General features: G+C 49.9%; 6 protein-coding genes across 6 annotated transcripts; 3 read left to right on the top strand and 3 right to left on the bottom strand.

Annotated features, from left to right (window-relative positions):
• Positions 1 to 4: 4 nt before the first annotated feature.
• On the bottom strand, positions 5 to 2,100 carry PV06_08826 (uncharacterized protein). The gene is made up of 3 exons (XM_016410203.1): positions 1,902 to 2,100; positions 377 to 1,842; positions 5 to 315 (listed from the first exon to the last, which is right to left on the bottom strand). Exons 1-3 carry the CDS (start codon positions 1,937 to 1,939, stop codon positions 86 to 88), a joined length of 1,734 nt encoding a protein of 577 aa, XP_016259225.1. The 5' UTR covers positions 1,940 to 2,100; the 3' UTR covers positions 5 to 85.
• A 55-nt stretch (positions 2,101 to 2,155) lies between these two features.
• PV06_08827 (uncharacterized protein) lies at positions 2,156 to 3,711 on the bottom strand. Its single transcript, XM_016410204.1, has one exon. It carries the CDS (start codon positions 3,287 to 3,289, stop codon positions 2,339 to 2,341), a length of 951 nt encoding a protein of 316 aa, XP_016259226.1. The 5' UTR covers positions 3,290 to 3,711; the 3' UTR covers positions 2,156 to 2,338.
• A 471-nt stretch (positions 3,712 to 4,182) lies between these two features.
• On the bottom strand, positions 4,183 to 5,884 carry PV06_08828 (uncharacterized protein). Its single transcript, XM_016410205.1, has 5 exons — positions 5,428 to 5,884; positions 5,270 to 5,369; positions 4,857 to 5,186; positions 4,570 to 4,772; positions 4,183 to 4,468 (listed from the first exon to the last, which is right to left on the bottom strand). Exons 1-5 carry the CDS (start codon positions 5,718 to 5,720, stop codon positions 4,438 to 4,440), a joined length of 957 nt encoding a protein of 318 aa, XP_016259227.1. The 5' UTR covers positions 5,721 to 5,884; the 3' UTR covers positions 4,183 to 4,437.
• A 1,029-nt stretch (positions 5,885 to 6,913) lies between these two features.
• Positions 6,914 to 8,548, top strand: PV06_08829 (uncharacterized protein; the record flags this gene model as incomplete). The annotated part of the gene is made up of 3 exons (XM_016410206.1): positions 6,914 to 7,130; positions 7,198 to 7,739; positions 7,790 to 8,548. 3 exons carry the CDS (start codon positions 6,914 to 6,916, stop codon positions 8,546 to 8,548), a joined length of 1,518 nt encoding a protein of 505 aa, XP_016259228.1.
• A 462-nt stretch (positions 8,549 to 9,010) lies between these two features.
• Positions 9,011 to 10,325, top strand: PV06_08830 (uncharacterized protein). The gene is made up of 3 exons (XM_016410207.1): positions 9,011 to 9,346; positions 9,406 to 9,479; positions 9,569 to 10,325. The coding sequence occupies exons 1-3, from the start codon at positions 9,270 to 9,272 to the stop codon at positions 10,174 to 10,176; spliced, it is 759 nt and encodes a 252-aa protein (XP_016259229.1). The 5' UTR covers positions 9,011 to 9,269; the 3' UTR covers positions 10,177 to 10,325.
• An 849-nt stretch (positions 10,326 to 11,174) lies between these two features.
• PV06_08831 (uncharacterized protein) lies at positions 11,175 to 12,702 on the top strand (the record flags this gene model as incomplete). Its single annotated transcript, XM_016410208.1, has 5 exons — positions 11,175 to 11,556; positions 11,685 to 12,176; positions 12,278 to 12,357; positions 12,483 to 12,569; positions 12,670 to 12,702. 5 exons carry the CDS (start codon positions 11,175 to 11,177, stop codon positions 12,700 to 12,702), a joined length of 1,074 nt encoding a protein of 357 aa, XP_016259230.1.
• Positions 12,703 to 13,319: the final 617 nt, after the last annotated feature.

Below are 13,319 nucleotides of genomic sequence, written 5' to 3' on the forward strand. Positions count from 1 at the left end.
GGCTGTAGGTACTCGAGACCATGTCCAGAGCAATACATTGATATTATCAAGTAGAACATATTATTGATAATGGTAACGAGGCTATCTAAATAACATAGGGAATAAAGAGGTATGGAACTTGTCTCTCATACTCCTCCCACGCTTTACCATACTTCTTTCGGCAACGTTGAATGTCCCGAATGGCTCGGTGAATGATCATGCCAGTGAAAAACACCGAGTAAAACCATGGGAACGGAGAATGAAATCCTGTGATGGCTCCCCAAGACAGAGCGAAGAACAAATCACAAGTGTAGTGAATTTTGCGGGCATAGCCATCTGGAGAAAACCCAAGGGTCAGCAAACACAAACCAGCAAAATGTGATTAGAGACAACTTACACCATCCATCCGCGAGAAGTACGCTACCATCCTCTGCCTTGATGACTTTCGGGTTTTCCACGGTCTGCCAGGGCAATTGAGGGAAAGCTTTGCGAGTGATGGCACCGCCAGATTCTTTCGCTCGGAAACGATTCTTTTGACTGTTCGTGGTGTCCCAGACCCAGTAAACAAACAGGTAGGCCGCGTACAAAGCCACCAACGCGTACTTGTTCCAGGCATAAGTGCTAGGGTGGTGGTTGGCGAGGTAGACGGTGCAATGACAATAGGTCAGGGGAACACCGGCGAGGTTCCAGAAGATGAGCATGAATCCCCATTTCTCATAGTACATGTCCCAGGTGGGCACGATGCACTCCTCGCCCTTGGCACAGGCGTTGGCGTATAGAAAATGGGCCATGAGGAGCAATCCCACTTCCCCCGACACGTACCCGTACAGCTCGTACTGCCGCGCCGCCGTGCCCACCGTTATGAGGAACAGGATGAACCAAGGGATGCGCACCTCAAAGAACATCTTGAAGTCGAGGATACCAAACATGCGCGGGTTGAGTTCGGCGCCCATGAAGAAGTCGTACATGGTGTAGCCCGTCATCCTGTGCTGCTTGCCTCGGTAGAGGGCCGACGTGTACGCGACGATGGACACCAGAAACCCAGAAATGATGGCGACCGACATGAGCGGGCCGAATTCGTCGATGATTTGGTAGAGTTTAAAGAGTCCAGAGAAGTGCAGAGCGAGGGCGATGACGATCGTGGTCCACCACGACCACATTCCCGAGCAATAGTAATCGAGTCTTTGGCCGTTCTCGTGGGGTAGTGGCTTGCCTTTGGTCCAGATGCCTGGCATGACGCAGTACAGTCCAGCCTCGAAGATGAAAAAGGTCCAGTACATAGCCCAAGCTTTCGCCGAAGGCCATGCCCCGTAGTATACCATGCGCCCCAAGCCACGTAGGAAGTCTGTCACAGTTTCGTCGGATCTAGGTAGAGGAAATTTCCCGTCGTAATAAGTCGCGCCGATCCACATGTAGTACATGAGCAAAGGGAAACCGATCATCATTGCAGTGACGCCCAGGGGACCTCCAAACTCGAAATGGCCGCTGGTATCGACCTTTGGATCCATACCCGGTCGCCAACCGTCGACGGTCTTCTGGGAAGAAGAAACTGCATGTCCGTTGGCCTCCTTTTTGACCGTTCCATTTTGCTGTTTCTGGGCCGTTCCGTTCGCATGTCCATTCGAAAGACCACGGGTCATCTCCTCATCTGTCGAGTCTTGTGTGCCGCCAGACATTCTCGGCGAGCGAGAGGGTTTTCGTACGCTTCTCGTAGCACGTTTCGTGGTGGTGGAGGGAACATCGTCTTCGAGGCCGGTGGAGGAGTCCTGCGCGTCGGAATCTCCGAGGCCGGCCATGGACTTACTGGTACGAGGTTTTCTAAAGGTCCCAGGAGTCTCGACATATCCAGGGTGAGCTGTTTTTCTGTCTACCGGGTCAATCAAGCGCAAATGGAAAAGGGAAGACTGCAGGCCGGAAATTACCTGGGTGTTTTACCCGCTTGAGTGCGAGTGACTGTCATGGTGGTAAGAGGGCGGAATAGAACAGTCTTGACTAATGCATTGGTGAAAAAGAGTGTGGACAGAATGACTGGGCAATGTAAAAAGGAGTGACACCGTCTACTAATTACAGTGAATACAACCTAGAAAGAGAGAGGCAGAGAGATGGAAAAAAAGAGGCGACGCGGTCAACAAAAATGCAGAAAGTGGAACAAACACGCGATGCGGAAATGTTGTTATTTCTTTGCCGGCTGCCGAATGAAATCATCAAGATACAGAGTAAGAGGATCTTAGTCCAGGAGTAATTAAACAAGAAGTGCCGAACATCAGACTCCGTGCCAGAACATTACCATTGATTCATTTGTACGGCTTCCAATAGCCTCCTACACTCTCGAACGGTTCATATTCATATACTTCACACATCATACCAAATTCTGTCGAATCCATTCTTCCACCCCCATCAACTTCAACCCTAGTTGAGCACTCCACGTTTCCTCTTTCGGCCAACTCAGACCCTTGCCCTCTGCAAACACCACCCTATACCTCTTCAGCTTGTCTCCTGGATCCCTCTGACTCTCTTCCCTCAAAAATGCCAGTGGCCAGACCTTTTTAACGACTTCTCTGTTTAGTGCACGTCCCACGACATCTGCAAATTGCCCGTAGGTCATGGTATCCCCGGCGATGTACACCGGCTTGTTGATGGGTGCATCAGCCCTAAAAACCAACTCGGCCGTGCATAGCGCGATATCCTCGGCTCTCGTCGTCGTGATAACATCCTCCCATGAATTCAACGCGGTGACTTGAACCTTGTTATCATTGTCCGGCAACTTCTTGACCACACCCCAGAATTCCTCGAAGAGGAAACTCATGAAGATCCCACAGCTGAGCACTACCCAGGCCGTAGAACTTTGCGCCCGGAGGAGGTTCCTAACGTCGATCTGCTCGGAGAACATGCCTTGCCCTCCTTGTCGGCCAATCACGTCGTAGTCGACGCCGTGTTGCCAGGGGACGTAATATTGAACCTCGGCCGCGAGAACGGCGCGGGTGAGTTTGAGCAGAGACCCCGCTGGCAACGCCATGCCCCCTGCATGGAGGACGGATGTGTACGGTCGGAATAAAGCCGTGAGTTCATCTTGTGAGGCCTCAATGTCTCCTGGGACCAGTCTGACGCCGAGCGCTCGAAACTCGGCTTGCTGTCTGGCCTTTTCAGGTGACGGGTTGGACAATGTGGAGGGTCGTACCAGGAGGCTTATGCTGCTTACTTTGGCGTCGTAGAGCGAATGCGAGAGGAGGGCTTGAAGGATGACCGAGCCGAGTTCGCCAGATCCGATGACAAGAATAGATTTCGTCCTGGGATTAAGTTGGGAAGTCATTTTGAGATTGGTGGTATGGCTCAGACCAGAGAGGAGGATTTATGGACTGGTCACTGGTCAGAGAGTATGAGGTCGTCTCAGAGAAGGGGAGCCGCTTGGTGATGTGCCTTGCACGTTTGACTTGAGTAGAAATGTTCTCTTCAGAGCTCTTTGATCCTCCAAGGTATATATACTATTACTTCAATCTTCCATGGAGCCTGCAACCCCTTAAGCTATACGTACCTCAAAGGATTAGTAAAAAGAAATTCCCGTTACCCTCGCCGGGCTTTGGCCTCGTCATTACCTTTGCTTAAGCCCGAACGACACATCGGATCTATATCTACTGAGCGAGACTTGTTATTATTGGTGCCAGCGAGAGAAAGAGAGCATCTGCCACCGCAGTTGAACCGGTTCCCTCTGGCTGACTTGATCGGATTTCGAACAGCCTATGCGGCGCAATACACTTCGAAATCATATCTGCATAAACACACCACAAATGCTCGCTCCATGCTTGGCTGACATGATCATTCCGTCCCATGACCCAGTAGATGAGCAGATATGCTCAATGTATTGGACGATCAAGGCCATTTAGACTGGAACGTTCCGAACAAAAAGGTGTCGGTCATCGCTTATCTCGCTTATGGATTTCCACCGTTACATAGACACTGTACTTGAGTAATTAGAGAATATGACTTTCTTCGAGCCTTAATTACTCATGCATATCACGTTCTTTGTGTGCCGAGAGGTGTCATACATACGGAGTATATAGCAGACTTGTGCGGTAGAAGGTAGCTCGTGACCACACCCCTATCACAGACATACATACTCCGTAATTGTCACTCGAAATCGGACGAAATGATGAGCCATTACAAATCGTTCCCAGATTCGCTCTGAACGAGGTAACGACTACAATTACAAGCACAGCAAGACTTTTTTGGACTTTTAGTGTTATATGCACAGATATCCCGCGTCAAAAAATCGAACCTCACACCCCACCCCTTAACCGATGACCCTATGATAGCCTTGTATAACCTCGAACGAAAACCCCTTCCCCGACATATACCTACCTACCGTTCAAAGAATGCCGCCCTTTTCATCCCAGATCATACTCATACCAACAGTCTTCATTTCAACATACAAACGACAATAGCAATAGTGACGAGATAGTGTTACAGGGCTTTTCTTCCATATACAGTATGGCTGGATGGGTCAGCTTTTTAGCTCGTGGACTCGTGGGCACAGGGGTAAGAGCGCAGAGGAGGATGACTGCATAGATATAAAGGGGACGAAAGTAAACTTACAATTGAGTATACAAATGATATCTTGTATTCCGAAGGTCGTTCCGCACTCCGGCCATGAGAACTTCAACTTCTTCCTTTTCCCAACCAAGAACCCTGGTAAAGAGGGCCAGACTGTAAGCGGGAGCGGCCTCGGAGACCGTCAAGTTCATGTACATGGACAATTCCTTGAGACGTTGATCCTTGGGCCACGGCGACAACGGACACTAGAAAACGGTGTGCACGTGTAAGTAAGAAAAGCCATGTGGTTGTGTTTGAAGTCCCACAATAAAAAGAAAACAGATGCGTACCTTGTAAATATCCTCGTGAACCCCCTGGAAGCCAGCATTGACAATCATGTCTTTGATCAGAGGGGCCACGTTCATGATGCGACCCGTCCGATGGGATGCGTTGCTGAGCTCGTGTTGCCATCGATTGTACGAACTGTTGACCGGCAGGGTGTCGTCGTCTGTCGAACCCCACGCCTCAAAGTCCAAAACCTCGATCCATCCGCCGGGTTTGAGGTGATCCATGCACTGTCGGAACAGGCGTGGCCAGTCGGCTATCGAACCTCCCATGTTCGCGATCCGGATCCAGTCGAATTGCTGGTCGAAATTCCAGTCTGCCTCGCAGTCGTCCACCTATTTGTGGCTGTCAGCTTGGTCGGTCCTGGACGGTGCGCGGGAGATTTGGCATTCTCAAAATTAGAAGGGGAAAACCTCACCTGGAATTGTATATTGGGGGGAATCCAAGTAGGCTGAATCGGAGACAGATCGGTGGCGATGACTTGCGACTGAGGAAACTTGTCCGCGATCTCGATGGCCCTTGCGACAATGTCAGCGTCATGCATACCAGGACGATATGATTTGAGAATGTGTCTACCATAGGCCAGTACCGGTTCCGATATCAAGAATACTCTCGGGAACTGGTGCGTTGCCGCGTCCTTCGATTGGAATCGTCCAGAGCTCTCCTCCCAAAATCATGGATATAACGTGATGGAGAAGATCCAGTCGATCTTGCTCCTGTTCGTCGTTGGGGGCAAAGTATTTCCCGGCATTGAAGGAGTGGTAGCGGCGACCGTTTTCGTACTGATAGTTGAGCACGCTGTCGTGTAAAGAGGTTGTTTCGGTGAACAAACTCTCACCATATGCCGAGTCGACATCCGCGTCTGCCATGGTCGAAAAGATCGCCCGCAAAAAATCTCTCTTATTATCTTTACTGCCAACTACCGCCTAGAGAAGTCAAGATACATTGTGCGCCTCGGAAGACGAGGAATATCGCAAAAGGAGAGTGAAAACAACAAAACACAAAGGAAATGAATGATAACAAAAGAAGTCAGGAATAGGAAACATTCGCAATGGGTATGGAACGTAAGCCTGGCCAGAAGAAGATGCCGCTGAGATCAACAGTAGTTCCCATGATTGACAGCCCCATGGCGTCTAGGCTCTCATCAGGCCGTGCATCCAGCCCCCACCGAGTTAAATGGTGCCCTTAGTCCTCTGTAAAGAAATGACAAATATCGAAATGGTCGATAGCTCCGGGCCATCGATGGTTGAGACGCGGCAACAAGCGGGCAACCAGGTGAACGTGCGTTTGAGTTCGAGGCCAAAAGAGCGGTTCATGCACCTGGGCACGAAACGTGAATGACCCATTTCATCTGACCAAGATCTTGCTCACTGCTAATGTGCTGGTTTTGGTCTAAGGAACTTGCCTAGGAATTTGCCTAGTTGTCCTGGCGGGGTCGTCGTGGAGGAGCATGATGAGGAGGAGGTAAAGAAGAGGAAGGGGAAAAAGGACAGATGTCAACCATATTTAGGTTCCTAATGTGTTTCTGTATTCTGTACGACAATAATGGATTACTGTCCCTCGCGTACATCTCGAAGATCTCTTGTGAACAAAGGTTGTCTGTGGTATTCCTCGTTATCTTGAGGTGTCTATCCTGCTTTTGCCGGGGTTTCACGGTCCAGTCGATAACCATGTGGCATGCATCAACCCCCCGGTCAAGATGAGGAACCTCATGCTTGTCTACTCCATACTGCTACCTCGTTGTCCCACTAGCCGCCTCGCCTAAACGGTAGACTGCGACGTTCTGTGGCCTCTAATCAGCTACTCAAGAACCTGTCGCTGCCGAAATCTGCCCCAGGTGTCGCTTTGCCAAAAAAATGCTGCCAAACTGACAGCTCGCTAAAGACTGGCGACGACCATGTTCTTCACTGGCTCATTGCACTTGATCATTTCTGAGGGAGATAATCGTACTACGATTACTATGAGGAAAATCTCTACCACCACCTAAGACCTAATTCTTCACGAAACCCAAGCCACCGTGTGATTTTCCTGCGGCCCACAGGTTCGCTGTTGACATCAAAAAATGGCCTCTACGTCGTATGCCAATCCACCGGTCCTGATTTGTTTGACTGTCCTTGGGGGCCTTCTTTCTGTAGCGATCTATCGCCTGTTCTTCCACCCTCTCGCCACTGTGCCTGGCCCCAAATTAGCTGCACTGTCGCGACTGTACGATTTCTACTATGATTGCATCTTGGGTGGCAAATTCAGTTTCAAGATTGAGGAACTCCACGACATATATGGTAAGTTCGAGCGCTGAATAGATCGCATCCATCGTGCTTTGTGGGCTAAAAGCAAATTCAATTGCAGGGCCCATCGTACGAATTGGCCCAAATGAGGTGCATATACGAGACCCCGACTTCTTCGACGAATTCTACAATGTCACCAGTCGGCTCGACAAGGACTCGTGGTACTATGCCTTTGTAGCTTCACAAGATGCCGGGTTCGGCACCGCCAATGTCGACCTGCACAAGGCGCGGAGGAAGGCCATGAGTCGATTCTTTGCCTCGTCGGCTATTTCTCATCTCGAATCGTCGTCGAGGGAAAAGGTGGCGAAGCTATGTAAACGACTGAACGAGATGCGCCAGGAAGGGAAACCCGTCAACATGTCCAACGCATACCGTTGTCTGGCGGCCGATTCTGTCACTGACTACTGCCTACCCAAAGGCTTTGACTTACTCGACTCGATCGACTTCGCCGACGACTACAACAAGCAGGCTCGCACCATCTCGTACATCGCCGTATGGCATCGTCACATCCCGATCATCATCCCGCTATTTATGCGATTGCCCAAGTGGTTCTTAGAGGCGACATCCACAGAGGGTGGTAAGATGGCGTTTGAGTTCCAGGCGGTGAGCTTGATCGTGCGTGGAATCCTACAACACAAGGCTAACATGTACAGGACCTGGCTCGTCAAGCAGAGAGTGTTGTGCATAGCGCAAAGAGAAGTGACAAGTCGGTGCTTGACGGTATCGTGAACTCTGACGCGATCCCGGAGAGCGACAAGACCGTTGACCGCATCACACAAGAAGCGCGAACTCTTGTTGGCGCGGGCACCGAAACGACAGGCATCTCACTCGAGACCATCACCTTTCACGTTCTTTCCAATCCTGGAGTACTTGCAAAGCTGAAGCAAGAGTTGGCCATAGCCGCAAAGTCATCTGCGCGAGGTTCCAAAGACCCCTTGACCACCTACAGCGTGGTTCAACGTCTACCATACCTGACTGCTGTCATCAACGAGGGTCTCCGTCTTGGTAATGGTGTCTCTGGTCGACTTGCTCGAGTAAATCCTCGCAACACCTATAGTTATCAGTCATACGTCCTGCCGCCCGGGACGGTGATCAGCATGTCAATCAGGGATAACCATATGTCTGAAGATATCTTTCCAGATGCTCTGACGTTCAACCCCGAGCGTTGGCTGGTCAAGGGAGAAGAGCAGAAAAGACTGGAGAAATATTTCGCGCCCTTTGGTCGAGGCGGAAGAAGCTGCATCGGTAAAGAGCTGGCATTGATGAACCTTTATTTGACTGTTGCAAGTTTCTTTCACAATTTCGATGCAGACCTCTTTGAGACGGGAAGGAAGGATTTGGAGATTGAACACGACTTCTTCTCTCCTTTTCCTACGGCGGAATCGAAAGGGCTAAGGGTGATGCTCAAGTGAAACACGGTTTTTTATGCCTCTGTTGCATTTGTGGGTGCAAGGTACATATGAGAGATTTATATAAAGACCAATGGAGTCCTGATTCTTGAGCTTCCTCGTACCGGAGTGGTTGTGTTGGGCGAATAGAGAGCGTCACTGTACTCCATAGGTACATACGGTACGGTTTTTAGGTAGGGTATCTACGTGGATGCGGCAACACGCCCGAGAGGGGATGTACGTAGGCGTAACATCCTACCCGAAGGACCGCCCGGGAGGTCACTATTAATATATGCCTTACTAGCCCGAAAGGCGCCTAGTTTCGTGCCCTGGAACTTAACGACAAACGAAATACGAAGGCCTTGTGCAACGACCTTCAGGCACCGATGCTGACAACCAATCGCGGCTTTACCGGACTGCATGACCAGCCATCAATTTTAGAGGGAGAATTGAGAGTGATACGAGGAAGCTTCGTATCTGCAACAATCTTTTCGAGTTTCCCATCTGCCATTCGTTCTCGAAGTTTTAAATCGACGTGCAAGACACCCCGACCAAAGTTCAGCCACACTCAGTCGCGGTCCTCGACACTTTGGTTTCTGCCTGAAAAAAGCTTGACGAATTTAAATAAGCCCAAGAGTCACTCGTTTCTCCTGGGTAGAGGTGTGTTGTGTGTAAGGAGCGTTTGTACCGAGTACAAGGCAAAAATACCTTCCCAGGTTTCATCAACAGCGAAAATTGGTCCATTATGGTCGTCGAACGTAACTTTGCTGGAGATCCTCATGCTCTACATGGACATTGGGGACCACCATCCAGCGTGGCCAAGTGGGTTTTCCTACTATCCAGCTACTGGAATGTCCTGGCTAATAGTCTGAGTATTTTAGCTTCTGCGAAGAGGACTACGCCGTCACATATTATATAGGTGAATTCGTCAACACCTTTACCAACCTAGCATACGGTGAGTCAGGTCGACGAAGTCGTTCATCACCTCAATCCGCTCGGCTAAGAAGTATTTCGACAGCTAACTCTTAATTGTTTTACAAATAGTTTACTGGGCGATTCATGAACTGGGACCAGGAGAAAGTCTACTGTCGACCACGGCATTTCCCAACCTGGCTTTATTCTTCGTGGGAGTGACCTCGTTCATCTTCCATCTGACCCTCAAATACGCGGCACAATTAGGCGACGACCTGTCCATGTTCTGGGTCTGCGCCGCCATCATCTACGAACTGTACACCGTCGATCAGCCCACCAATGTGAAAGTGGCGGTCGGATCTGCACTCACGGCCGTCCTGGGCACCATCAGCGCGATCCACTGCACCTTGTACCAACTCTGGCTTCACAATTGGACCTTTATCATCCTGGTGACCGCCATCTGGCCACGAGTTTTGTACCTGATTCGTCGGAAATTTCAGGGCACGGAGAAGAGATACTGGCTGCAGAAATTCCGAGTCGGCGGTCTTTGTTTCCTGGCGGGATTCGTCGTGTGGCTGATCGATGGAGCAGCGTGTGGCTGGCTTCGTGAGACGAGGAAACTTGTGGGGATACCATGGGCTTTCGGGCTGGAATTACATGGGTGGTGGCATATTTTGACCGCTGTGGGTGCCGGGTATTGCGTCCGGGTCACGAAACAATTGACGAGAAAATCCTCGTGACGATTTTTTTTGGTTTGTCTACGGCAATCAGAAGAAGAAAAGACACAATAGAATGGGCCGGAGAGCCCGGATTGTTACAGCCTTGTTGTGATGCAATAGGAGTACTCATACTCGGGGATAGTCAGATGATAGATGAACAATGGATATCTATGAGGAATACTGTCTACCTATATGTCTACCGTATATACTCCTACCGTACTGACCATGATCCAGTCGCAGTGCTCGTACTCGGTCCTTCGTGATTCGATACTCGTAAGTATCCTTCTCTATCCATTACCGTTCAGTGTAGCTTTGGCAACAAGAACTAAAATCTCCAATAGGCGCCTCGGATCTCATCGCCGAACTTGGAACGATAAGGAGCCTGTTTTTCATCACCCATGCAGGCACATATCTTCGTGTGGACCTTATGGAGGATCTTTATGGATCCCATCGACGTGTCTTTCTCATCGAACAAGGGTGTCGACAGCAAGCCACACCAGGTCTTTTTTTTGGTAGCCCCCATGGCAATCTCTGTGGTCGACAATGGCGATACCTACAGGATATCATTTACTGTGACAATATCTTGACCATGAGAGCTTCAAGGGCTACAAAAGGTCCCATCAACCTTTCACTAGTTCCCACCAGGAAAGACGTTCCGTACCCCGCCCCGAACAGGGCCCCCTTGCACCATCCATCAATGCTCATTTCTCTTAGCTACAACGTCACAGGCACCTCACAAAATGTCCAATGTCCAACTTGGCTGGTCCGTCCGGCCAACCATATCACGATGTCCCGTCGCTGGTAATTGTATACGGACGGTAACGTCGCCTTGGGGATCATCGCTTGGGCTGACCAACTAATGACTATAACAATTGAAAAAAACCCGGCTTCGTCTTCCCCTCGTGTTGTATATCGTTTTGCTTGATATCTGTCTTGTCTCATAAGCATAATAACTCTCAAATTCACAGTTTCCTTCAGTCCTGACTTGATATACTCAACACTGTTCTCGCAGGTTCACCATGGTGATATACGCTTCGAGGCTGAGTCCCGGCTTGTTGCGGAGTGTCAGATCCGTCACATGTTCAACGAACAGAATATACAACAAACAGCGGCCGGGAGTCACGCCGTTGAAACCACTTCAGATTCGATCACTGGCATTCGCTAGCGAACCAATATCCAAAGAAAAGGAACCTTCGCAATCAGCATTACCACCATCTCCCCCTCAGCCGCGCGAAACACACCACTCTGCACCGTCCATCAAGGAGAAACTCCCAGACCCAGAACAGACACCTTTTCGATTTCGAGAATTCGATCTACACGACAAAGTCTTTGTCGTGACAGGTGGTGGCCGAGGGCTGGGTTTGACTCTGGCAGAAGCCCTCGTAGAAGCAGGTGGTAAAGGTGGGTTTCATTCCTCACTGTTTCACCGAACCAACCCCTTTTCAAGTCGTGGCCATTGGCCGACATCGTCCGCCTCACTCGTTCAAAGGCTGTATAGGTAGATCTGAGTACTGACGATTGTTGGCAAGTGTACTGCCTCGACAGACTGGCCGAGCCGGAAAAGGAATTCCGAGTGGTACAAGAACGCCTGGGACCCAAATACGGAGGCGGGTTGTTCTATGATCACGTCGACGTCCGAGAAGCCGGCAACCTGGACCGGGTGATATCCGAAATCGCCGAGCGACACGGTCGGATGGACGGGTTGATCGCCAACGCGGCGGTCCAGAACGTGACCCCGGCGTTGGACTACACCCCCGAAAAGATCATGGAGATGCTCGACGTCAACTACAAGGGGGTGTACCGATCGGCCGTCAGCGCCGCCCGGCAGATGATCAGGTACAACTGTAGCGGCTCGATTCTCCTGGTGGCCAGTATGAGCGGTCTGGTGGCGAACAGGGACTTTACTTCGTCAGTCTACAACTCCTCAAAGGCGGCCGTGTGTCAACTCGCTCGCAGCCTTGCCATGGAATGGGGCAAGATCGTCAACGGTCGGCCTATTCGGGTGAATGCTTTGTGTCCAGGTGTGTCCGTCTCTATACAGTATCCGTCGTCCTGACTTGCGTGATCGGCATACGGATTACGGAGTTGGAGCCAAGAGGTACTGACCGTTTCTGAAATAAAGGAAACATCATCACACCAATGGTCTTGAAGAATTTCGAAGATCAACCTGAACTGAAGGAGAAATGGGAAAATCAAAACATGGTGAGCCCGCCCCTTCTGTCTCCTTCCCTTTTACTTTCCGGAACAAGACAAGAATGGAAAACAAATGCCATACAAAGACATCTACCTACTGACTTCTTTCGTCTCGTTTTTTGTGTGTTCAACAGTTAGGTCGATTATCTGAACCCCGAGAGTACAGAGGAGCAGCACTACTGTGTCTGAGTGACGCCAGTTCTTTCATGACTGGTTCAAATGTACGTTTTTTTTTCCACCGAATCAAACCCTGCCCATTTTCTGTTATGTTACAAAAGAACCTCTCCGCTCCCTGGCTAACATTCGATACACTCCGATCAGCTCGTCATCGACGGAGGATACACTGCATGGTAAGGTGCTTTTCTTTCCACGACGACGTTGTCAGACCTAACTCCTAGTCGACCAATTTTCGACCACTTTGTATCTTTTACTCTCAGGATGGTGAAGTTGTGGACGGTGAAGCCGTCGAGTCGACGAACGGAGACGATTATATGACCTAATTGTCTATTATTTTGTATGATGACAAAAGAAAAAACGACCCGGTCAGTGAAAATGAATGGCAATGAAGGAGTTTCGTTTTCGAGTCACGTTCGACTTCCACATTACAAGGCTAGCAACGAGGTCGTTGCTGTGGTCACGGTCTGTGACGTTTGATGGACCTGTTGGCTTTTGACTTACGAGTCAGCACCTGACCAACTGAAGACCCAAGTGCCGGGGAGAAAAAGAAAAAAAAGATGCAGATGGAAGTAACGATTGTGAAAGGGACGTTACTATCGGGCAAAAAATAACTATATCAAATCATGATGGACGTTCAAGAGCGCGCACAGTATTGGTTGGGGGATCTAAAATTGTCCAAAAAAAAGGCACGACAGAGTCCTCAGTCTCAGTATTCAGGAACGTTCAAGATGGTACTATGTTGGACTGGGTGCTTTTGTTGAAGTGTGCGGTGTTACTGGATAGTACTGTACACG

Source organism: Exophiala oligosperma (assembly GCF_000835515.1).
Source record: "Exophiala oligosperma strain CBS 72588 unplaced genomic scaffold supercont1.9, whole genome shotgun sequence".
Lineage (NCBI taxonomy): Eukaryota > Fungi > Ascomycota > Eurotiomycetes > Chaetothyriales > Herpotrichiellaceae > Exophiala > Exophiala oligosperma.